This window comes from Asterias rubens, chromosome 13, assembly GCF_902459465.1.
Source record: "Asterias rubens chromosome 13, eAstRub1.3, whole genome shotgun sequence".
NCBI lineage: Eukaryota > Metazoa > Echinodermata > Asteroidea > Forcipulatida > Asteriidae > Asterias > Asterias rubens.
In genome coordinates this window covers 12,594,129-12,619,307 of record NC_047074.1, presented here as the reverse complement: position 1 = coordinate 12,619,307, position 25,179 = coordinate 12,594,129, and the positions used below count along the sequence as shown (strand labels likewise).

Sequence of the window (25,179 nt, the reverse complement as noted above, 5' to 3'; positions counted from 1 at the left end):
AGCTTGCGAGTGCGAAAGCTTGTGAGCGGGAAAGCTTGTGAGCATGAAAGCTTGTGAGCGCGAAAGCTTGTGAGCGGGAAAGCTTGTGAGCGGGAAAGCTTGTGAGCGGAAAAGCTTGTGAGCGCGAAAGCTTGTGAGCGGGAAAGCTTCCGGGTTTGAAGCCTGCTTACATACATTTATCTTTGTTTTTGAAAACCCCACTCTGCTATCCGGTTAAAACGGAGAAATTACATCCCTGCTTCTTATATAGTGCGTATATATATCCGTCACTCAGTGACGCTCCTAGCGCTGTAATATACGGTATTTCCTGCATGGTTTGTGTGACTATGTTTCAGTTATGATACCTTTTACTTGGCACCATGTAAAGGTTTACAAGATGATGTGGCACAATATGCAGCCAATCAAACCAGGAACACCGGGGCGAACCCCTATTCTTTTCAATAAGTTCCCTGGGTTCTTTTACATGCGCTACACAACACACAGGACCAACGGCTTTACGTCCCATCTGAAGGACAAAGCATCATGGTTAAGTGTCTTGCTATGGACACAGGTGTCATGACTGGGACTCCATCCCTCATTTTGCTAATCAGAAACACCAGAGTTTTAATCTGGCTGGTACAGCGCCAACACATTAATCCGGAGGACATTGGTTCGAGTCCCACTCTAGACAATTTTGTCTTTGTTCAACCCCAACTTATTATTTAATTTATCAGCAATGTCATTTTTTTTTACTTACGAGGTATTGCATCGCCAAAGCTCTTCGCAAAGGACCAGGTGGACCAATCAGGAAGACGTCTTGACCAAGGGCATCCTTTGGGGGGTAGGGGGGGAATCACAATTCAGAAATGTTATTTTAGAATAAAATGAATATGTCTATCAGGGCATTGCTTGTGTATGTTTTGTTAAAGAAACACTTAAATCACACCTTGAGGTCAGCTGATTACATAAATTTACAAAATCTACAAAATCTGAGCGTCTGTACCAACCTTCTGCATGACCCATCTTAGATGACGCATCACAGACTGTGGTGGATTGTCAGACACTGTGGGAAAGAAAGCAATTGAAAATTCAATATCACTTTCAAATTCAACTTTACATTGGCAAATTTTCCTTGATTAAAGAAGGTTAAAGGCAGTGCACACTATTTGTAATTACTCAAAATAATTGTGAGCATAAAACCTTACTTGGTAAAAAACGGCTGCCTTTGAAGTAACGCAGTTTTCGAGAAAGAAGTAACTTTCCACGAATTTGATTTAAAGATCTCAGAATTAGATTTTGAGGTCTTGAAATCAAGCATCTGAAAGCTCGTAACTTCAATGTTTTTCTTCCATTATTATCTCGCCACTTCGACGACCAATTGAGTTCAAATTTTTTTCAAATTGAGTTCAAAGTAAGAAGACTGGTCTTTGACAATTACCAATAGTGTCCACTGTCTTTAAAGCAATGAACTGATTCCACAAACCAAAGTTTATACAACCATAGAACCATAGCACTTTATTCTTGCACCCAAGTATGACTGTACTCCTCTGCGGGGATGTACTCATTGGAAGATACATCCATAGATAGTTAGGTAGGTAGATGAAACTCACAGTATTTGATGGGAACCAGTTCAGGATTGGCTGGTGTCTTGATCGTTTTAGTCACATCACCGATAGACACTTGACCATCTGCAAAATAAATAAACAAATAAATATAAATCATTGGGTTGTTAAACTCAGAAATAATGGTGTAGTTAGTTGTAGCTAGGGTGAGTGTACTCCTAGATAAGGTTCGTTCCGCTATCGTCTCCAACATGGAGACGATAGCAGAACGAACCTCATAGCTCTTAGACTTAGGAGTAGGGCGAGTGCATGTACGTAGTCCTTCTCATCTCATAGTCATACATAGTCATCAGGTAAATGCGATAATCACAACCCTCCATCCTCCCTCTATTTAAAACATTTAAATAAAAATACTTTAATGCCAAATAGTTGGTTGAACAAAGAAAAAGTTACTCCTGAAGATGGAGTTGAACCTGCGACCTCCCAATCAGCATGCAATAAAAATAGTTTTATAAAAATTGGTATGGACTAATATGGAGATCCAATGGACTGTTAAACCATAGAGCAAGGTCCTTGCGCTATGGTTAAAGCCATTGGACCCTTCCGGTAAACAGTATTGTCCAAGGCCCAACCTTCGTATATCACAACTTCTGTATAAAATAACAAACCTGTGAAAATGTAGGCTCAATCGGCCATCAGAGTCGGGAGAAAATAACGGGAAAACCCACCCTTGTTTTGCCGCACATTTCGCCGTGTCATGACATGTGTTTAAAATAAATCCGTAATTCTCGCTATCGAGAATCGATATTGTTTTAATGTTTTCTCGAAAAGTAAAGCATTTCATGGAATAATGTTTCAAGAGAAGTCTTTCACCATTACCTTCTGTAAACCCTGTAAGTTATTTGAAAATCTGTGAACTTTTATTTTTTGTTCTGTTCCGAAAGTGTATAATGGCTTTAAACAAACCTTTAAAATTGGCATGCTATAACCTCCTCCATGCTATAACTTATTTACTTTCTAGCTTGTTGGTGTTCTTGATGGCGATCACTTTTGAAATACCATGGCCCCGCCCCCTTCCCATGTAAAACCGATGGATCCCCCCCCCCCTTTGTATAGTAGTTTTATCATCGACAAATATTAAACACTAATTAACAAGTTGGACAGACAAAACATGGGGGGATCTTGACAACATTATTTGGCACAGCATCTACATACCGGAAGAGTAGTTGGCACACAGTGCGGGGGTCAGCCGCGGGGTGCACCCGGCGCCGTACCCGGCGAAAACCCCGCGGATGTGCCGCAAGCGACGGAGCGATTTCTCCGCGCTCATGCTTGCAGATCTCAGGCAAAGCATGGGTCGTCAAAGTCAAACAAACGTCACCTTGAGAGATTATTAATCATCGCGTGATCTGTTTTGTTTGATTTTCTGATTTGGTTAAAATGTAAAATCTAGCCAGCATTTTTTATGCGGGCACGGCAGTCGAGTTTTGCATGGTATTGGTGTTGTTGCATAATGTAATTTTGCAGCAGGACCACAAAACTACAACAGCGCCCCCTACTGTTGCCGGTTATAATTTTTGCTGCAGGACCACAAAACTACAACAGCGCCCCCTACTGTTGCCGGTTATATTTTTTTGCAGTTCAGGCCGTGTCCGAATTGGCGACTTCGGCTACAGCTACGGCTAGGGCGCGCGCGTCTGCTATTCTTCAACACTGACAGACGCGCTGATCTAGCCGTAGCTGTAGCCAAAGTCGCCAATTCGGACACGGCCTAAGGACCACAAAATTACAACAGCGCCCTCTATTGACAATTATAAGACAACATGGCGGCCGCCATGAGCGGGCTGACGAGTAATTTCTGCAGAACTTGCAGAAAACTGCAGAGGATCAACTCGCTTATTGTGCGTCAATATCCTCGACATTTATGCTCTCAAGTTACAGATGCAACGCCCCTTACTGATTCTGTGTTGTGGCATGAATACAACACTTCGAAATCTTATTGCGAACAGTTTGGTAGGTGGTCATTCACGTAAATAAGCCGGACTCTCTCTCGCCTACCTCGGAGCAGAGTCTGAGGAGGGGGCGGGGCGGTGTGGGGGTTAAGACTTTTGCTATTAACCTTATATATAGTCTGCATATGGTTTATTACATAGATTTTGTTAAATATTTCATTTTATGGAGAATAATATTTAATCCATTTGCTATTTTAGCATTTTATCGCTCATTTTTTTTCAGAGTCATAAAAAAAATATGCAGATTTTTATTGCTCATCGACTTCGAGTCATACTCATAAATAGTCATATGCAGAAAAGTAGGCCATGTTAATTTTCTTAATATTAATAATATGTTGTGGTCAACAAAAGAAATAGAATGCCATGTCTGCTATAAATAATAAATGTTAAGGAAGGTCGTGGGTGTGAATCCCACCCATATTTAAATATGCCTGTGATTTATTCACAGAACTCTGGGGAAATACTAAGTTAAGTGTCAGTGCCAACAAACATCAGTGTAAGGGCCAAATTAAAGCCAAATTTATATTCTTCATCCTCGATGCAAATTTAACATTAAATCGCTGCCATACCCACTGCTAAAACATAATAGGAATCGACCTGTCTCTAGCCAACTGGCGATCCCGTTGGTCTAGTTGGTAAAGACACTGCTCTAGAATTGCAATGGTCTTGTGTTCGAAACCCACCCGAGTAATACTCGGGGAAAATACTGAGTAGCCTATTACAGTGCTACAGATATTGGTGCAAGGGTAAAACCAAAATTAATATTGTTCAACTTATTATTTAATTTTTCAGCTACTGACCATCAAATCAACGTGAATCCAAAGACGGTGTTTGCGAATAATGAGATTAATCTGTCCAACATCGACGTCTATGGATTTGATTATGACTACACCCTGGCCTGCTACACGGACCATCTTCACTACCTCATATATAACCAGGCCATGGAGAACTTGGTGGAAAGAAAAATGGTAAACAAAGTGTTAAATTAAAAAATATTCTCAACGCTCTAATTAGAGCCAAACGAGATGAGAAGATGATGAAAAAATTGTGCTTCAGCAAGTTTTTGTGCTAACAGGCTTTATTAAATTGGGCCATAAGCTCTTTCCATGCACAAGCTAGCGTATCGGGCGGATAAGTGCAAATTGCAGATACATACGGGCAAATTTCAGCCGATAGCGAAAAAGATAAAACAATTCTTTTAAACAATTTTCACAAAACTCATCACCGAGATAAAATCATCTATTTAGGGCAATTTAAACCAAGATAAATGCCAAGTACAAAACATTTTTGAAGACCTCGTTTCAATTCAGCATTCTTTGGCCAAACTTGTCCAGAATGCCCCCCCCCCCTGTTTTTAAATATCCCGGGGAGAACTCTCAAGACAGAACCTGAATATTTTGTTGATGCTTCCTATAGTTTATTTTTGGTGTTTCTCATTTCTAAAGTTTCCCCCAGGTATCAAGAGTATGAAGTTTTCACCCGACTTTGCCATCAGAGGACTTCACTTTGACACAAAAAAGGTAGAACTATTGAGTAATATTCATTCATTCAGTCGATGCGGAGCATCGGATGATGGCCCTCCAAACACGTTGGTCCTCCATTGCTGTACGTAGCTCTTCCCGACGCAGTCCAGAGTCCTGGCACAAGGTGTCCACATAGGTGGTTTGCGGTCTACCTCGGGAACAGTGACCTTGAGTAGGGGCCCAAAGCACAAGCTTGCTCGCTGCCAGCTCATCATGTCTGAGACAGTGACCTGCTAGTCTCAGCCTTCTTGCCCTAATCTTGGTGCTAACTCTCGGCAGCCCACCGTAGAGCTCCCGGTTTGTGACATGCCTCTCCCAATGAATCTGTTTAACAGAGCGAAGCATTCTCGTATAGCAGCCGATTCAGTAATAACTTTCACCAAACTAGATTTAGGTCTAATGTATTTTAACTTCTTGGTAGGGAAGATAGACTTAGGTTTTTGATGGACACTCCTGATGAAGCTATAACTAATTGCGATGCCAAGTATGTCTTTTTATTTACCGTTTTAAAAGAAAAAAACAAATTGTGTGATAAGGCTTTACCAATGTTTGTTTTTTTCTAAGTTAACACTCCTTCATTAGGGTTATGGGGTCTGTTCCAGTTTCAGATTAAAATAAAATACAATACAAACAAATTAATAACACATTGCCGTACCCAATGCTAAGGCATAAGATTCAAGCTGCCTCCAGGCACTTGGCAAGCTTGGTGGTCTAGTGGTAAAACATCTCTTGCAATTCAAAGGTTATGGTTTCGAATCCCACTTTGGCCAAACTCGGGAAAGTACCGAGTGTACATTGCTAACACACATCAGTGTAAAAAACAACTGTCTTAGATTGAGGTCATCATGCTCCTTGCAGTACAACAGCAATTTCATTTTCTAGACCTATAAAGGATCGTATTTACAGGGATGTCATATTTACAGGGATGAGATTGTTCAGACTTTTGGCTGAATACAGACTTTTTATGTCAGCCTGGTGAAGAAAATCAGACAATATTATACACATAATGAATGTTTATGAGTGTAATGGTGCGAATATGTTCATGAGTTGAAAGATGGAATGTTCTATTCAACGAGGCGGAGCCAAGTTGAATGGAACATTCCAGCTTTCAACGAATGAACATTTTCGCACCATTGCACGAATGAAAAACATTCATTATTTGTTTTATATAACATCCAAGTAGATCTTTGTCATTTCGATTGAAAGATACAACTTTCAAAACAAACAAAGCGTAGGCCTACAATTTTTAATTGTAGAAGCCGAATGCTAGTAATGTTACTAATATGCCTTGCAGTAACACTGCTGCGTTACCAAAGACACGCGCACGCAGTGATGTTTTTACTCAGCTTTTTCGTTCCATCCGAAAAGTACCATTGCACGCTGGCTGGCAGCGTGCAATGGTACTTTTCGGATGGAACGAAAAAGCACGGTGAGTGACTCAGCGTGTATTGGTACTTTTATTTGCTATCACGTGACGGACAATCCTCCAATCAAATGGCAAGGATCTGCTTGGGTGTTATATAATTGTCAATATTTGACAGTATTTGTTTCCACAAATAAAGAAATCCTGCTGGTCTACTTCTCCAGTGCTTTGGATACTGTTTCCAAAAGCTCCTTGGAATCTATAACCCCAGGGGTTACCAAATGGTAGAAATGCCATCATTTTAACATATCTTTGAATTTGTATCCATGTTTCAGACGTTTTCGTTAGTAATGACTCTCACCCCTGTATTTAAAGGGAGGGTATATAAAATGTAATTCTAGGCAAGATTGATGCAGGTAAGGCTTTCATTCTTATGTCTCCAAATACAGGGCTATCTAATGAAGATTGACGCCTTTCAACACATTCAACTTGGAACAGTACACAGGTAATAAAGGAACCATACAAAATGATCAGCTTAAAGGGCTCCAAGGTCGAATTCAGTTTTGTGATGCACTCATTTTTCCAAGACAGAGTCTTTATAACAGGGATGTGATTTATCATCTTTTAACTGGAAATACGTTTTTTCCTTCAAACAAATCCCCCCACCCTTCTAATTTTTGTTGTTGCTGTTTTACATTATTAGACTTTAATTAAGATCAAATTCATAACAAAATAAAGATAAAACCATATAAAACACCCCAGATTGCAGTGAAGTAATGCAAATAAATGTATGTTAGTAGGCTTCGCGCTTGCAAGCTTTTATGCTTTGCGCTCACAATTCAATTTTTTGTATTATATCCCTGTTATAAAAGTGGTGGAAAACAAACAGAAATCTGCAGTCAAAATGCAATGATATGAAGCAACCCATAAATATAGACCAATATGTCTCCTTTCTTCATTCAAGTGTTATTACATTTCCCTGATTTGTTTTCTTTTCCTTTTTGTTTACATTTGTAGCTGTCTTTACGTATGTATCTGTTTAAAATTAAAATAAACAAAGTTGTTGTCTGTAATTCATCAACTGTTGACAGTTATTGTTGGGGATTCAGTTGTGCAGAACTCAGTTGTTTTGTTTCTCATTTGTCTGTCGTCATGACAACAGAGGACTGCAGCCGGTGAGCGAGGATGAAATAATTGAGAGGTACGGAGGAACTCACATCCCAGAAAGCTTAATGATCCCCGGACAGATGGTAAGGGTCCCCACCTCCTCCCCCCTCCCTAAGAGGCTAAACTTGCTGCCCACAATTTTCTCAACACAAAAACTTAAAGGGAGGGTATACCTTTGGTAAATACTCCAAAAATGAATGGCCATAAAAACTTACTCGGTAATAGTAGCACTGCAGCTGTTAATAATGTATAGCATTTTGAGAAATGATTCCCTTCTAAGGAATATGGTTTAAAGGCATCGGACATGTTTGGTAATTATAAAAGACCAGTATTCTCACTGGATGTTTTCCAACATATGCATATACAAATGAAAAAACCTGTGAACACAAATGTGTGTGCTTTTAGATGCCTAAATTAAATTTTGAGTTCCTTCAGAGGGAGTAGTTCTCAATGATTCCCTTCAAAGGAATGCGGTTTTAGAGAAAGGGATTCAAAGACATTTCAATCTGAGAAACTTTTCTGCATTTTTTGTACTTAACGAAGTAAGTTTTTATTGTTATTTTAAGAGTGATTACCCCAAACGCATACCTTCCCTTTAATGTTTGTAGTATTTACCCATCTTTGACCCCACCTTCAACCAAAAAGGTACCAGTCTAATTTACCCCTCCAGCCTCACTCTGGTTGCATTAAATTGAATGAAAGAAAAACGAGTTGGTCGCTTCTCTAGTCATTGATATGTGTCTGGTTCCTTACAGCAACACCCAGTAAAGCATCTGATGGATTTATTTGCTATTCCAGAGATGACGCTTCTTGCCAATGTTATAGAGGTTAGTCGTTTTTAATATATATTTTTATTTGTCTTCATTTTTATGAGAGACCGCCTTAAGCTTGGTTCATAATTCATGCAAATGCGAATTCAAATGCAATTTTAGTTGGCTAACAATCGGTACGCTTGACGGAAAAGTATTGATTCGCACGAAAGCATTCGCAGGAAATATGAATCGGGCTCAACATCACAAGGCCCTGGCCAGCCACTTCAAGGTGAGAGCTACACTGAACTAATTTTGGCTGTTGACCCAAATCAACTGCCACCAGGGGAACAATGCCACCTACTCCTGGGGCTAAAACAGGGTTATCCCCCTTGAAAGGATGTGGGAATGGGTATCATCCAACGATCCCGCTCTAGCAAATTTGTCCTTGTTAAACTCCAAATCTTTTGTCTTTCCAGTATTTGACGGAGAACGAGCTGGAGTATGATCCAGAGTACCTCTTCACTGATATTCATGTAAGTCAAATAAAAAGAAAAAATAAATTTTTTAATTTTCTTAAATATTTTTATATTTATTTTATTGAATGTTTTCTGGTGCATTCTTATTTTCTTTTTCATTATTTCTTACTTAATGATACCTGTTAGTAGTGGTTAACCGCTGTTGGTTCAAGATGCTGCAACACATTGTGTAACATGGCTTCCTGCTTCTTGATGTGTCTGGCCTGTAGTTCCTTTAGTATTTTAAATCTCAACTCAAAATGCACTTGATGTGTCTGGCCTGCAGTAAAGCTTTTGGGTTTTTTTACTTTCAGAATGCAGTGAAAGAAATACACACGTCTGGCATAATGCACAAGGAGATTGCTGGCAATGTAGGTGAGTTATCCTTGGAAGTTCAATCACTGTGCAGAGCAGTCTAGTTGGGACTGAAAACCCAATCCACATGCAAGGCCATGGCCGAGCGGTTAAGAGCACCGGATTCAAGCTCTGGTGTTTGATCAGCAGGGTGTGAGTTCGAATCGTGACACTTGCTACGTAAAATTGGGGAGGTAGTGCTTTCTGCTCTACTGGCCAGGCTTCGAACTGATGATACCCAAGCCTACATCCGTATGGACTGTGAAAGGGGTAACCCTTTTTCAGCCCTAAGGGTAGGTGGCAACGGCCTCGGGAAAAAACAATTGTAGCCCACACCTTGAGTGGTCTTCAGGCCTTGTGTGTCTGGCGACTTGCATTAAAAAAAAAAAGTAATAGTTCACATCTTCACCGTGCAAAGCCTCAAACTCAACATCAAGTTTAGAGACACTGGGCACATTAGGTAATTGTCAAAGACCAGTCTTCTCACTTGGTGTATCTCAACATATGCATAAAGAACAAGCCTGTGAAAATTTGAGCTCAATTGGTCATCGTAGTTGCGAGATTATAATGAAAGAAAAAACACCCGTGTCACACAAAGTTGTGTGCTTTCAGATGCTTGATTTTGAGACCTCAAAATCTAATTCTGAGGTCTCGAAATCAAATCTGTCGAAAATTACTTCTTTCTCAAAAACTACGTTACTTCGGAGGGTTTTTTTCACGATGTTTTATACTATCAACAGCTCCCCATTACTCGTTAGTAAGTAAGGTTTTATGCCAATAATTATTTTGAGTAATTACCAATAGTGTACAGGGCATTTACCATCAACCTTTACTTGTGAGCTACAGTAATAAGTTCACTTATGAGGCATTCTTGGTTTTAATTCCAGAAATGGTTAATAACAAAAAATGAAATGTTTTCCATACTCTTTTTTTGAAAATATAGAAAGGTAACAAAATCAAAAACACAAAGTATACAAAAATAATAGTGTTAAAAACAATCAACATCTTTATTTTAAATTCCATAAAAATTTCTTGATATTACAGAGAAATATTTGCAGGTAGGCACCGGTATTCCTGAATATATTCGGAGGTTGCACGAGGGCGGCAAACGACTCTTTCTCATCACCAACAGCCGCTTCAGCTTTGTGTGAGTGCAACTCATATTCAATTATTTTTACTAATTTTTACTCTGGATTGTGATGAAATGAAAAAAGAAATGTAGCATGCTCTAGTCACCGTCAGGTGACTTAAATAACAATAATAAAGAATATTTATAAGGTGCCAAAATCCACCAAAATGAGGTGCTCAAGGCACACAAGAGGGGAAACCACACACAGCAAGGAAAATAAGACAAAGAACAATTACTCATAAGCGACATCAAACAGTGTGGTTTTTAGCTTAATCTTGAAAGTATTGATTCACAAAAACAAAAGTTAAACAAAATTAGATTTCTGTAACTTTTGGGCAATTGACAATTGCAAAACAAAATTAGGAAATTATGAATTTGCATTTTTTTTTTTTTTTTTCTTCAATCAGAGATGAAGGGATGAAGTACTTAATTGGTCCAGACTGGATCGACCTATTTGATGTCATCGTCACCCAAGCAAGGAAACCACTCTTCTTCCATGACACAACAAGGTATGCTCTCCAACAATCCGGGTACAAATTCCAATCTGAGTCCAGATTTCAATATGGGCAAAGAAGAATCAAAACGGGGTCAAAATTCCAATCTGGGCTCAAATTCCAATATAGGCCCCCATTTCAGAAAGACTGTTGAGGTTTCATGGAGAGTATGACATTTGTGGCCATTTTGTTTCTTGCAACTTCGTTGACCAATTGAGTCAACATTTTCACAGATTTGTTATTTCCTGCATATGTTTGGATACACCAAGTAAGAATACTGGTCTTTGACAATTACCTCAGGTGTCCAGTGTCTTAAAAGCACACAAACCTATGTGCTGTAAGCGCAGAATTCCGCGCTAAGCAGAGCCATGAGATTGGCCCAGATCTTTAGTTAAATTGCTCTTTCGTACATCATACATCTGCTAATTTTTAACAACTTGTTACCATCTTGTAATGCCACATAATTTAGCTATGTGCTTATTGGTTTTTTTTTTCAATTAAAACAACTGAGAAAAATGAATGAATCCATCAAAAGTTACTTTACTCTATGGTCTGATTAACGTTAATCCTGTTTCATACTTGTTCATGACAGACCCTTCCGATTTATCTACCGTAAGACAGGGATGCCATCTTGGGCGAGAGTCAACAAGCTCAGAAAGGGAAAGATTTACTTGGAGGTAAGGTTCCAACGTCTGTTTTTTTTTTCTTTCTTTTTTTTCTTTTTTTTCAGTACCACAATTTGTAGAGTCCATGTCTTGTTTCTAGTTTTTTTTTGTAGGCCTCTAGTGTGGCGTGTTGTGGCCGAGCGGTCTAGTTCACCCGACCCAAGCTCTGGAGTTGTCAGCAACAGAATGTGGGTCACCTGGTCACTGGGCCATTAATTCATTCCATCTTTGGAGTATATTACAAAAAGCGAGAATACTGGTCTTTGACAATTACCAAAGGTGTCCAGCATCCAATTTCACAATCATTATCATCATCCTTCGTCCTTAGACGGAATAGTAGAAGCAGCTTTGATGAAGTGGTGCCAGGTTGCTTTGTCCCTCATGAGTTGTTGAGTCTCGTTTGGATTGAGATTTGTGTCTCGGGTGATGGTGTCAGTGTAGCTCATTTTCCTCCTGCCGTGATTTGGATGTCCGCCAGGAGGATTCCAGAAGACCAGATGCGATATAGGTTGATCCGCTGTTCGCAAACAGTGGCCAGCAAACTGGAGGCGTCTCTGCATTATGGAAAGCGCTGGTAGATTGCCATAAACCTCTCTGTTTGTAGTATGGTCCCGCCAGTGGATGTTGAGAACTCTACGCAGCAGTTGAGTGTAGCAACTGTTGATGAGATCATTCATTTTTTGTGTTGTTGTCCATGTTTCGGCTCCATATAGCAAGATGCTTTCAACACAGGCCCTGAAGAAATTCATTCCATCTTTGGAGTATATTACAAAAAGCGAGAATACTGGTCTTTGACATTTACCAAAGGTGTCCAGCATCCAATTTCACAAAATGCTAGGATTAATACTAACTTGTCATAAGTCCTAAGATTAATCCTAAATTAGGAATAGTTTGGTGAAATCGACGGCAGTGCCTTTAATAAATATTTCTCATCTACCTTACAGGGTAACATGGAGCAGTTCTCCGAGTTGACTCAGTGGGACCCGTCGTCAGTTTTATATTTTGGGGATCACGTTTACAGCGATCTAGTGGACCCTTGCCTCAAGAATGGCTGGAGGACTGGAGGGATCATTCCGGAACTTGAGGTAAGAAATATCTCTTGTTTTTTAACTTTTCCTGCAGACTTCATGATGAAATTTTTGATTTGTTGCGCTTAAAGGAACACGTTGCCTTGGATTGGACACGTTGGTCTATAAAAAGCGTTTGTAATTGTTTGTTATAAAATGCATATGGATAGAAAGATGTTTTAAAATTAGAATATGATCCACCCAAGTTTGCCTCGAAATTGCGTGGTTTTCCTTCTACTTTGCGAACTAACACGATCGGCCATTTTGACTCCCATAATTGGCCGACTGTGTTAGTCGACGAGGTAAAAGGAAAACCGTGCAATTTCGAGGCATGTTTGTGTTGATCATTGTATTCTACTTTTACAGCATCTTACTACCCATATGCATTTTATTAAAAACGGTTACAAATGCTTTTCAAAGACCAACTCGACCGATCCAAGGCAACGTGGTCCTTTAACTTTTCTCATCACAATGTCTTTAAAAATAATAATGGCTTCTCATATAGCACGCATATTCGTCATTTCGGATTTATAAAAAAAACTTGACCACCTTTTGAAATGAAATTTTCAAAGGTTAGTTTTATTGTGTATGTCTACATTTGTGTAATATTGAAACAATTACATGGTTCATAAAACCCAAGGTATACTTTCCTTTTTATGGTGTATTGCATTTTTTTTTTTTTTTACGGACTCAAGGTCACGGTATACCAGGTACTTCCTCAGTTGTTTTAAAAACAATAATAATAATATTTTGTTTTTATATAGTGCTTTAAAAACCATGTCTCAAAGCGCTTCCAACATTATTACCCTGATCACTGGGCCATTTCATTTCTTAAACCATCTCAGCTCCCTGGGGAGTATACAGCCTATGCCGCCATATTCACGTATGTAGCGCACTAAGCTAAACCAACCACAAGAACCACGTCTGCCCTCTTAGGTACCCATTTACCCCTGGGTGGAGAGAAGCAATTGTAGTTAAGTGTATTGCTAAGGGACACAAGTGTCATGACTGGGATTCGAACCCACACTCTGCTGAACACCAACACCAAAGCTTGAATTTGGTGCTCTTATCCTCTCTGCCACTTCACCCCAGTGTACCGAGTATGTGTACATTTCTGGAAAATGGCTTTACTTAGTTAGTCTGCTGCCACCTTGTGTGCCAAAAGTGTCATTGTATGTTGTTACAGGCCAAAATGTAGTGATCAGCTCCTATGCTGTAATGTCAAGAATTGTACATGTAGTACAGGTCTTGAGTTTAGTTCTTGAAGGGGCACAGTAATTGCCTCTGGTAAGGGGTTCTTCTTTGTGAAGTATGTAAATTTGTATTGGAACTTTGCAAAGGGACCCTTTTTTTAACCCTAGTTTATGCAAATATACAGTTGAAATTCTTATGTTATGATCCACTGTGATTTTGAATGGTCCATTGCCAGTCCACAATTTGATATTATGTGATTAATGCATTTGCACAGTATAGAGTCAACCCTCCTACTGTCTGACCAATCAATATTATCCTCTATGGTTCTAAATGAAAGATGAACTATGCCAGCCTCCAATATGACACAATGTGATCATAGAATAAGGATTTGATGAATGCACATTACACATTTCACAGTCAACCCTCCTACTGTCTGACCAACTAATATTGCCCTCTATTGTTTTAAACAATAGATAAACTATGCCACCCTGCCTTAGACGTTGTGTGATGAATGCATTTACAAAGTACACAGTTAACCCTCCTTATGTCAGATAACCCTCCGACTATCTGGCCAATAAACATCATCTATTATGTTTTTTAAATGAAAAAAGAACTAAACCAGCCTGCATTTTATGATATCATACGGGGGAACAGTACACAGACAACCCTGTTACTGTCTGACCAATCAATATCATCAATGTGGTTTTGAATGGTACATAGACTCTGTCAGCCTTCAGTATGATATGTGATGTTCATCAATACATCTACACAGTACACAGTCAACCCTCCCACTATGTGACCATTCAATATCATCTCAATGTAACCTTTCCTCTTCGGTATGTAAAAAACACCCTTTTTATGCCCGGCGTCGTCATGTTTCAAATTTTACTCTGAAAGAGTATCAAATTTATTGACACTTTACACCATGTTTAAGATGAGGTTAGAGACTTTAAATTTTCCTCCCATTTTCATAAGGACTCTATCGGTTGGAAAATGAGTGCATCACAGAACTGAATTTTGCTTTGGAGTTCCTCTCTAAAGTGTGATGACATGTTTAAAGGTTTTTTATTGAGATGTGAGCCCTGCATGCAAGCTGTCACTTGAAACTGTTTTATTAACGATTGTTTTATTACCAGAGGTTTAGTTCCTGGTTATATTATTAGCACAGACTGGCTGTGTACTTAGAGGAAGTTCAGTCTGCGTGGGCTGAGGTTATTTGAGCTCTTTGCGTTTATTGGTCGGTTGTGAACATTCGTTGGCAAGTACATATCCTGAAACTTTGTTGCTTGGTAAATCAATTTTTTAGGTTTCCAGTTTTAGGGGGAACTATTTCACAGGAAAAATGGTTCTAGTATGAACTTTATAATCAGTAAGCTTTCAGACTCAAATATTTTGTTTATACCAGTCCTTTTGAACCCCTTGCTTTAAACTTTTCAGTTGATCAGCTGATTTTATCGTTTTCAGTTTATCTGCCTTTTGAAAACTTTTTACAAGGTCTGGCTGTGCCTGAAACATACCTCTCCCCCCCCCCCACCCCCATCCATTTGAAGTGGCATGTCTGGTTAAAGGGAAGGTACACGTTTGGTAATTACTCAAACTTAAAAACTGACTTGGTAACGAGCATTGGAGAGCTGTTGATAGTATAAAACATTGTGGGGAAACGACTCCCTCTGAACTAACGTAGTTTTTGAGAAAGAGGTAATTTCTCACTAAAATAGTAAAAGACTTCTAGCTCGAAGTCTTTTATTCCTATCTGAAAGCAGAATGATTCCTGTAACAGAATCCGTAACTACACTGTATTTGGACACTGCCAACATAAGGCTTTGTAATATAGTTCAATTGGTAAAGCAATGGCACTTTAATACCGAGGGCACAGTTTCAAGTCCCACTCGAGTAATTTAACCACACCTGTTCCCATACCGACCATATTACTCGGTGCAGTTCCACAGTGCCACAGAAGTCGAACAAAGTAAGCCTGGCTCATACTTAAATTCGAATGTGAAAGCGAAGCCAATTTTGACGCCGTAAATTCGAAACGAACAATTTGTAATGAGTCAGCTGTGCTCAACTCTTGCGAAACATTCACAGCAAAAACAGAGCTGTGACGTATGTAAAATTCGCTTCGCATTCCCTTTCACAGGAAGTATGAACCAGGCTTTAGTCATATGGGACGATGAAAAATCCAGTGGAACTTATTTTGGATTTCCTGTGTTCTTTACAAGTGACGCTGTGGGGGGAGAGAAGCTTTGCGCAATCAACAAGGGGGGAAAGAGGGTATTATGCAGACAACAGTTTACTCAAATTGTCGTTGGATACCCGGCTTATTACAGGAAACTTCCTAATCAATTCTTAGGAGTCAAAAAGGCAATTGTTGGGAAAGTAGGTCGCTGACAAATTTTGATGAGTTTTATTTTCCTGGAAGAAGTAGAGGGCCTAAAAAGAGCACCCCTAAAGGCTAGGTCACACCAAAACTAGTTCTACAAACGTCCGAATAATGTCTTTAAAAACGTCTTTAGTTAAATGTCTTTTGTAAAATTGATTTGGTCTGGCTGGAGCGTGTATCTTTCTTATACAACGCCTACTATATTTCTGTATCATAATAGTTTTCCAGATTTTTTCCCCTGATTATAAAGGACCCAACAAACTCTAAGAATAGCAATATCTGGTTGTGTTAATAATTTTAATAATTTATTCCTTTATTATCCGCAAGTTTCCTGAAAAGATATGTTCAAATGCGCATTGCAATAGTTCAAAATACGGATGTTAACAGTTATTTTAAGAATATTTCAAAATGGAATACACTGTGTTGTGATGGTTATACAGATATGGGGTGAAACCTAGCCCTATATAGGACTCTTCCTCTGTACACAGACAGAGTCCTAACGATTAAGGCCCCTTTCTGGGGCGGAAAATTTCCAAAGCCTCATACATCAAACCTTACCTGCAGGAAGCCACTAATTTCAACAGATTCACATACCATGGCAGCATATATTTTCTGCGATGGGTTTTGGTCGTCAGATCTTCCTCACAAATTAGTGGCTTCTTGCAGGTAAGATTTGAGTTATGAAGCTTTGAAAATTTTCCGCCCCAGAAATGGACCCTGATACATTTATCTAGGACGCCACTGTAGTACAATACGAAAGTGTAAGGCCGCTAGGGCTAGGGTAAAACATTACTTTGAAGGGAATCCTTTCTCAGTTTCAGTACTTCTCACCAAGAAAATTTTGATGGCCATTCGATTTTGGAGTTTTTACCTATCTAATGACCCTACATTTGAGAATAACTTGTTTTCTTGAACAAACGGTAATTCTAGTATGGCACAACTTAAAATTGTTCCTCCACGCACACCTCAAAATCCCTGAAGTTTTATCATCGCTATTTCATAATGATCAGTTACAGCATAGTTATGTAAACAGGCTATGATTCTTATCATAAACAAACTAAAATTTGTTTGCATTGCCTAAATGTTTAGATTGTGAGTGACATCCCCCCCCCCCCAAGTTGAAAATTAATTTTGAGTTAAGGCCCGCCTTCTTGAGGTAGGACGATTTACTCGTTCTACATCAGAATTAGCCTTAAGTTTTTAATAACTCCTTAAGAGTCCGACTCCTAGGACTTTGTGAACTTGTTATCAAGTAAGGTTTTATGCTAATAATTGTTTTGAGTAATTACTAATAGTGTCCACGTACTGCCTTTAAGGGTAATTTAAGTGCTTTGATGCCTGCAGCGTGGCATCAGGCTTCTGTAAGGTTTCTTTGCTGAACAAAACACCAATATGAGACGATTTGTTATTAAAGTTGTTATTTTTTTACGACACAAAACACAATTATCCACAGATTTACTTGCATGGTTTAATGATACTGATGGTAGAAAGCTTCCCTTAAAATGTTACTTGCTGAGGTGCAGTGTAGTTTTTGAGATACGAGTAAAATAATTTCACAAAATAATTTTTTTTTGTCTCAGTGAGACTTAACTCGTCCTAAGTCTTAAAAGATTCATCCTAAGTTGGGAAGAGTTATAATAATTATAATATCAACAATAATATTGAAGTCTTATATAGCGCATGTATCTACCTACAAGGTACTCAAGGCGCTGAGTATATACAAACTTTCAAAAAAGATGGGTTATTGAAGTGATAAATTTGGTAAAGAGTTTGGTTAAATGGATGACAGGCCCCTTCCAGGACGAAATTCAAAGCCTGTCATTTGGCCTGTTGCCAATGTAAGGCTTTATCCTGTCCTTAAGTTATTCTTGTACTTTGACAACAAAAGATTAATTTATTATCACATAGTCAATTTAAGGTCCTACGATTGTCAGTTATAATCCGATTGAAGGAGATTAGTGGACAGAAATACATTGTATTGCAAGCCTTTCGATGGTATCTTTTCGTCATGCAAAGTTTCATCCAAAACAATCCATGAAACCATCAATCCACCCAAAACAATCGAGATATATGTTTCAATAGATGTTAAATTTGCATCGAGGATAAAGAATATCTTTCTTTTTTTACCATGGAGAAAGGCGTCCCTTCTTTATGATTGATTTACCAATACCCAGATGTGTAATAAGCTTTGTATACTTTCCCCGAGTCCTTTGAGAAAATTCATAGTCGCATTACTCGGGTGTGATTCAAACCCACAACCTTTGCCAATTTTGAGAGCAGCAGTCGATTTCACAAAGAGTTAGGACTCATCTTATCTTGAGTTAGGACGAGTAACTCATCCTAACTTAGGATTAATCTTAAGGTCTGCATGCTACAGTGCAGGGTTGGGACTCATCCTAAGTCCTAAGATTAGTCTTAAGTTAGGAAGAGTTTTGTGAAATCGACGGCAGATGCCATACTACCAGTCCACCTGTAAGGAGAGTGCCCATAAGTCAGTTAGAGGCTGTCTGTACCTGAAGTATAGTTTGACAGCACTAAAAGGTGGCGACAGAACAATTTATTTTGGTAATAAATAAAAAGTAAACTTGCGGGTACAACCATGTGTAAATCTCGTTTGTGGGAGTGTTGGCTCTGAAAAGAGAACCCATCTGCACTTATCAGAGCCAACACCCCCACAAAAGAGATTTTGACATGGTTGTACCCGCAAGTTTACTGTGTTTTTTGTATAGTTTCCTGTGTTTTTTTATAGTTTCCTTTCTATTTATCCACTCCATACAAAGCTACAAACAATACTTTAAAATATTATATTTGCTAAAGTGCACGGATACAATTATGCATGTACTTTTTGGTACAGAGACACCAAATGAACAACATAGAAGTATTGAGTAGATCTTGTATTCGACAATCGCCTACAATTTTTGTTCATCATTGAAACACGGATTACTAGTTGATCAAACTTTAAACAAATTGTGTACGCGTGAGTGTTGCTGTGCACTAAAATAAGTTTACACTGAATTGAGTAAAAGGTATCATGCGTAGTTTTGTTTAGCAAAAAAATAAACAATATTTTTTAACGGCATTTTTTTGCTTTAACGGCTCTATTAAACTGGGCCCTGCAAAAATCTATCATCAATTCAATTCAACTGTTTGTTTTTTTAAAAGGGACAAAATGTGTAAGCATGATTGTGGCTGTGCATTAGAATAAGTTCACTCTAATTTAAGTGAATGATTTGCTTAGCAGAAAAGTAAGCAATATTTTCAGCTCAAACAGCTCTATGAAATTGGGTCCGTCAAAAGTGTTTATAAACTACAGATGAACACCATTACTGTAAGTATAATCTTTACAATTCTAAAATTAAAACTGTAAGTCTCATTATCATCAAGATTATCAAACAATTTTCATACGGATTAAACTGATAAATCAGAGCCCACTCCTCACAGCATAGAATTCCATCTATATCACCCCATGTTATTTTTAGGAAATCTTAAAGACAAATTTGTTGTTCTCATTAAAACAAAAGTTCAAACCTTGCATTCGGCGAACTTTTTATGGTAATCAGGTCAGAAAAATGTTTATTTTGATGGGCACCCTACATGTATGCACACTGAGTCACAATAACAATGTAATGTTTTAAACAAAAATCTGGGATTTTTTTTCATTGTTTTTTTTTTCTTCAAAATGTGCATACAATTATTGTTATAGAGGAAGGTTAATAAAGTGTTCTTGAGCAAGGCACTTTACAAAAGGCATTATCACTATCAGTGGCAAGGCCAGTCTGGTTTAGAGGGGGGGGGGGGCACTGCAAAAACACCTGTTTCCCAGGGGAAATTAATTTCAAGGTAGACAGTTTCCCAGGTCAATTTGTAAGCGAGTGGAATTTTAAGATTTTGTTTTCTAAGTGGCCCTTGGGGAAAATGAGTGTGTTTCTAATAATAAAAAATAATAATACAGTCCAGAGCATTTTTACCAAGCTATTCAAAAGTGCTATTCAGACGACATCAATTTAACTGGGGTCCCTTGCTTAAACTGTAGCAATGTTTGACAAGATTTTGCAAGATAACTTGAAACATTGTTGTCCAACAACCTTGCTATAATTTAGCAAAGGACCCTTGCTAAATTGCTCTCGTGTGAAAGGGGCTAAATTCAAAGAACACAATGCCTGAGTGAAGGGGGTGAAACAAAATAGATCCACGAAAGGGAACAAAACAAAGTAAACAATTCACTCTATGACTGAAAAAAAAGCAAAAATCATTAAACCGTACAGTATATGAGCAAGGAATGTGGTCCTTCCTCTGTGAGTAATCCAGAACTTCGGTGCTGTCTTTGTCAGTAATTCTAAGAAAAGGCCCCTGTTGGACTATTGTTTGCAGTTGGTCAATGTGTATGTATTAAAGGGAAGGTACACGTTTGGTAATTACAGAAAACAAATATTAACTTAAAAACTGACTTGGTAACAAGCATTGGAGAGCTGTTGATAGTATAAAACATTGTGAGAAACGGCTCCACTATGAAACTGGGCCCTTTAATCATTTCCCAGAAGTGTTTTTCCTGGGAATAAATCATCATGCAGCTGTGCTCTTGCAATGGCAGAGAGGAATTTACATACAATAAAGGATCAACAGGTTGTGATTGAAGGATCCTGTATGTGCAAATGATGGCCGTATGCAGTGGACCCTCTGAAGTGAATAGTTTTTGAGAAAGAAGAAATTTTCCACAAGTTTGATTTCGAGACCTCAGATTTACAATTTGAGGTCTTGAAATCAGGCGTTTGTTCAGCACACAACTTTGTGTGACATGGGTGTTTTACTTTCATTATTATAATAGTAATAATAAAGGAAACTTGTAATGCGCCATGTCTGTCTCAGATGACACTCCTGGTGCAGGAACCCCAACATTTTGAGCTCAATTGAGCTCAAATTGTCATAGTTTTTTTATTTTATGCATATGTTGAGATACACCAAAAGAGAAGACTGGTCTTTGACAATTACACAATTACCAATAGTGTCCAGTGTCTGTAACTGGCGGCCTTGGCTACAGCTATGGCTGTTGCTGAGGGTGTTGCTAAGGATGTCTTATACATCATTGCATGATGATGGGCATCTAGCCATAGCAGTAGCCACCACTTCCGACAACCTATGAATAGATCATGATTCCTTCCTCCATGGTTAGACCACACATCATCACATTCACAGATAGAATGTCCTTGAACTTTTCATGGCATTTCCTGAAAGAAAAGTTGTTCCTTTGTTTTTATAATTAGGTTTGCTTCATCGTTTTGTATTAAAGGGCAAGGTATTAAATGCCTTAGTACAGGGCACTCAATGTGGGAAATTAAAGGGGCATCCAGGCATTGAGCACAGGGGCAGTGGGCACAGGGGCATCAGTCAATGCTCTAGTCCTTCTCCAGTCAACTGTTTTTTCCTCAACCCAAAATATTTAAAATGTATTCAGTCAGTTTCCCTTGTCTCTTTATGGGATAGTGCTGGTTGATTGTTTGGTGTTTTAATTGTTTTTAATTCTTGCTCATTATAATTGCGTGTTTAACCTTTTTAACTTAACTTTTTAAAGAAACTTTTATGTTGTACCAGTGCAATTCAACATCGGTTGCCATCCTTGTTAATGTTGTTATTTACAAAATAAACCGACAAATGTATATAAAATGTTGACTTTTATGAACCTGCTTGTGTGGACAATAACAAAAACCCAGAACAAGGCAGGAAGTTGTTAAGGATTGATGCACTGTTCAAGTGGTCCTTTCACTATGGTTCAAGTTTTAATTCATGCTGCCACATTGTATGCTAATGTATTTCCAGGTGTCGTGTAAATGGGCTTTAAATATTCCATTGCACACAGCAGTGTAGGCTAATCCGCCTGTCACTTTTCCTTGGATTGTTTACTCAGAAATACAGTCCCACCCATAGAGTTATATATAAGAACTAGAGGGCGCACGAGTGAGGCTTCGTGCACAAACGCCACGGCACCGCAAGATGACAAGCGCGTCATTCTGCACGCGCGTTGAATATGAAATACATGTATGAGGGTTTTTTTATTGAACCTCACGCGATGCTGTTTGTTCAACTTACAAAATGGCCGCACAAACACACGCTGTGAGATGCGAGTTCTGTCAACTTAGAAAATGGCCGTCTGCGCGCAAAACAGCCTAAAGCCTGGTTCATACATGCGAATGTGAATCGCGGGTGCCACAGGGCTGTTTTCACTGTGATAGTTTCGTAGGAGTCAAGCACATTTCAGCTGGGCCCAATTTCATAGAGCTGCTAAGCACAAACATTTGCTTAGCATAAAAATATGCCTCTGATAAAAACAGGGTTATGAGCAAAATTTCCATTTGTTGCATAATGCTTGTTACTGGTTTTCAGCTGTTGTTTGCTTATCCTGAAAAACACTTGGTCTCAAAATCTAATTCGATGAAAATTACTTCTTTCTCGAAAAACTACGACACTTCAGAGGGAGTGGTTTCTCACAATGTTTCATACGATCAACCTCTCCCCATTACTCGTTTCAAAGTAAGGTTTTGTGCTAATAATGATTTTGAGTAATTTCCAATAGTGTCCACTGTCCACTGCCTTAAATTTCTCAACAACAAAAAAAACAAAAATCAGTTTGGTTGTTTTGCCATGATATGGCCGCGTGACAGACAAGGTTACTCCTATCGAACCACTTATGATTTCCTAATGTCACTGTTGTTACAAAATCCTATTTGCTAGCTTACATGTAACAAGTACCTGCTCTAAAGGTCCAATAACCTTCATACCCTAGACATGGCCAGACAGCCACGAACGAACAATAGGTAGCTGATTAAAGGAAACGTTGACTGACCTACAAACCAGGTTGCCTCATAACAGGGTCCCTACTAGATGGTTCCCAATAACCCGCCATCTTTAGGGCAACTTGGAGTTTGACATGAAGCTTAGCGCTGTGTATCGTGGTATAAGAGATCATTCACAATACTTTATCAACTTTTTCACAACCGTACAATTTGTACACTTGTTCAATACCCTATCCCTCCCTTCCAAAAGTGTATGAAGAAAATTTTGTTTTTGAGTCACACTTTTCTACGACAGAGTGAAGTTAAGTTTGATATTGATCTTAACTTTCTTTATAAAACGGAGATAAGATTGATTGTAAGTTTGAGTAGTTAAAGATTAATTGTTGGGAGATAAGATTGATTATTTGGAGATAAGATTAATTGTAAAGCTTTATGAAACACCCCCCTGGAATGTGAGACTTCCTCTTTCCAACTGATTTCCTCTTTTTGGTTTTGATTTTCCTCTTTGTTTTCTTCACTTTCGGTGTACAAAAGTATAGGAATATTATCTTTTCCTCTTTTTTTCTTGCCCGGTTTTCTCATTTCTCATTTCATCTATTGTCATATATAGTTCCTCACTTGCCTACTACACAGAGATACCTTTATGTGGTCAATTTATAACATCAAGTGAGAACTGACCATCCATGTTTCAAAGCACCAGGCCTGTATGCTTAGTTTTTGTTTTTGAAAGGGCAAGGGCACCAAGGCGTTTTCTCCTCGGTTAAGGGCACCCTATGAGGAAATTGTAAATTCCTACTTGAGTATTTCAAGGGCACCAAGGCAATAACCAGGGGGCATGTAGGCAATTTGCCTTTGTTGCCTCCGTGAAGTTTCAGGCCTGAAGATGTCTAAACTGGTCATTCACAATTATGAAAATTTTCACAAGCGTACAAACCTATAAACCATGCACTTTTTTAAAGTCCCCTCCCTCCCTCCTAAAAGTGTTTGAATCAAAATGTTGGTTTTTATCCACACTTTTCTACATAGAGAAACCTGGGGTCGATATACAAATTGCATTGATAGTCCTAAGTTAGGACAAGTAACTGGTCCTAACTCGAGATAAGACTAGTCCTAACTCATTGTGAAATCCACCCCTGTATGTTAGTAACATGCAGCCCAATTTATTTGAGTAGGAGCACAGATAAGAAATATAAGAACGTTCATGTTCTGAAAAAGATAATACCAGTATTTCCTAAGTACAAGATCAGCTAGACAGACTTTAAAAATTTAAACAAATAAGGTACCAACACTGCCACAAAATGAATTACTTGTGGTTGTACATTGTACCAGCAAATATTTACATACAATTGTTAATGGCCTTGACAGTTAGATCATGAAAGTTAATGGCCCGAGTTAATTAGTTTCTTCCTATTTATCAACATCATGCAAATAAGCTTCAAATTGCGTGGTTAACTTTTTGCTTAGCTAACTAACACGGTCGGCCATTTATGGGAGTCAAAAATTTGACTCCCTTAAAATGGCCGACCGTGTGAGACGACGAGGTAAAAGGAAAACCACGCAATTTCGAGGCATATTTGTGTGGATCATCATACTCTACTTTTAAAACTTCTTTCTAGTCATACGCATTTTATAACAAACGGTTACAAACTCTTTTCAAATACCACCTCGATTGATCCAAGGCAGCGTGTTCCATTAGTATGCATTCAGTGTTGGGATACATGTACACCAGGTGAGACTACTGATCTTTGACAATTACAAAATTTGTACAGTGCCTTTAAAGGAACACGTTGCCTTGGATCGGTCGACTTGGTCTTTGATAAAGCGTTTGTAACCGTTTGTTATCAAATGCATATGGTTAGAAAGATGTTGTAAAAGTAGAATACAATGATGCTTGATTTCGAGACCTCAAGTTCTAAATCTGAGGTCTTGAAATCAAATTTGTGGAAAGTTACTTCTTTCTCGAAAACTACTCGACTTCAGAGGGAGCTGTTTCTCACAATGTTTTATATTACCAACCTCTCTCCATTACTCGTTACCAAGTAATAAAAGATATGCCTCCATCTACTAGACATTCTACGCTTACGAGGCTAGCGCAGAAATTTGGCGCTTGCACGTTAGAGTTCTGAGAGTGTGTCGGTAATCGCAGAATTTGGCGGTAAGCAGAGCCATGAAATTGGTCCCTGGGTATGTTCTCATCAACATGTAGTTGTGAATTAAAGGTACCTAGATAAC

The 25,179-nt window shown here is 38.6% G+C and overlaps 2 protein-coding genes across 2 annotated transcripts in view; one reads left to right on the top strand and one right to left on the bottom strand.

Moving 5' to 3' along the window:
* LOC117298918 (von Willebrand factor A domain-containing protein 8-like) overlaps positions 1–3,026 on the bottom strand; it is a 49,612-nt gene extending 46,586 nt beyond the window's left edge. Inside the window, exons 1-4 of the mRNA XM_033782296.1 lie at positions 2,757–3,026; positions 1,590–1,667; positions 987–1,042; positions 737–811 (exon numbers count right to left, since the gene is read on the bottom strand). Coding sequence (XP_033638187.1) covers positions 737–811; positions 987–1,042; positions 1,590–1,667; positions 2,757–2,895 — 348 coding nt within the window. The 5' untranslated portion in view covers positions 2,896–3,026. The remainder of the gene's footprint in view (positions 1–736; positions 812–986; positions 1,043–1,589; positions 1,668–2,756) is intronic.
* A 347-nt stretch (positions 3,027–3,373) lies between these two features.
* LOC117299006 (5'-nucleotidase domain-containing protein 3-like) overlaps positions 3,374–25,179 on the top strand; it is a 31,631-nt gene continuing 9,825 nt past the window's right edge. Inside the window, exons 1-12 of the mRNA XM_033782414.1 lie at positions 3,374–3,554; positions 4,346–4,521; positions 4,999–5,073; positions 6,889–6,944; positions 7,602–7,689; positions 8,362–8,433; positions 8,835–8,891; positions 9,188–9,248; positions 10,272–10,374; positions 10,764–10,865; positions 11,443–11,527; positions 12,460–12,600. Of these exons, the coding sequence (XP_033638305.1) occupies positions 3,377–3,554; positions 4,346–4,521; positions 4,999–5,073; positions 6,889–6,944; positions 7,602–7,689; positions 8,362–8,433; positions 8,835–8,891; positions 9,188–9,248; positions 10,272–10,374; positions 10,764–10,865; positions 11,443–11,527; positions 12,460–12,600 (1,194 nt within the window). The 5' untranslated portion in view covers positions 3,374–3,376. The remainder of the gene's footprint in view (positions 3,555–4,345; positions 4,522–4,998; positions 5,074–6,888; positions 6,945–7,601; positions 7,690–8,361; positions 8,434–8,834; positions 8,892–9,187; positions 9,249–10,271; positions 10,375–10,763; positions 10,866–11,442; positions 11,528–12,459; positions 12,601–25,179) is intronic.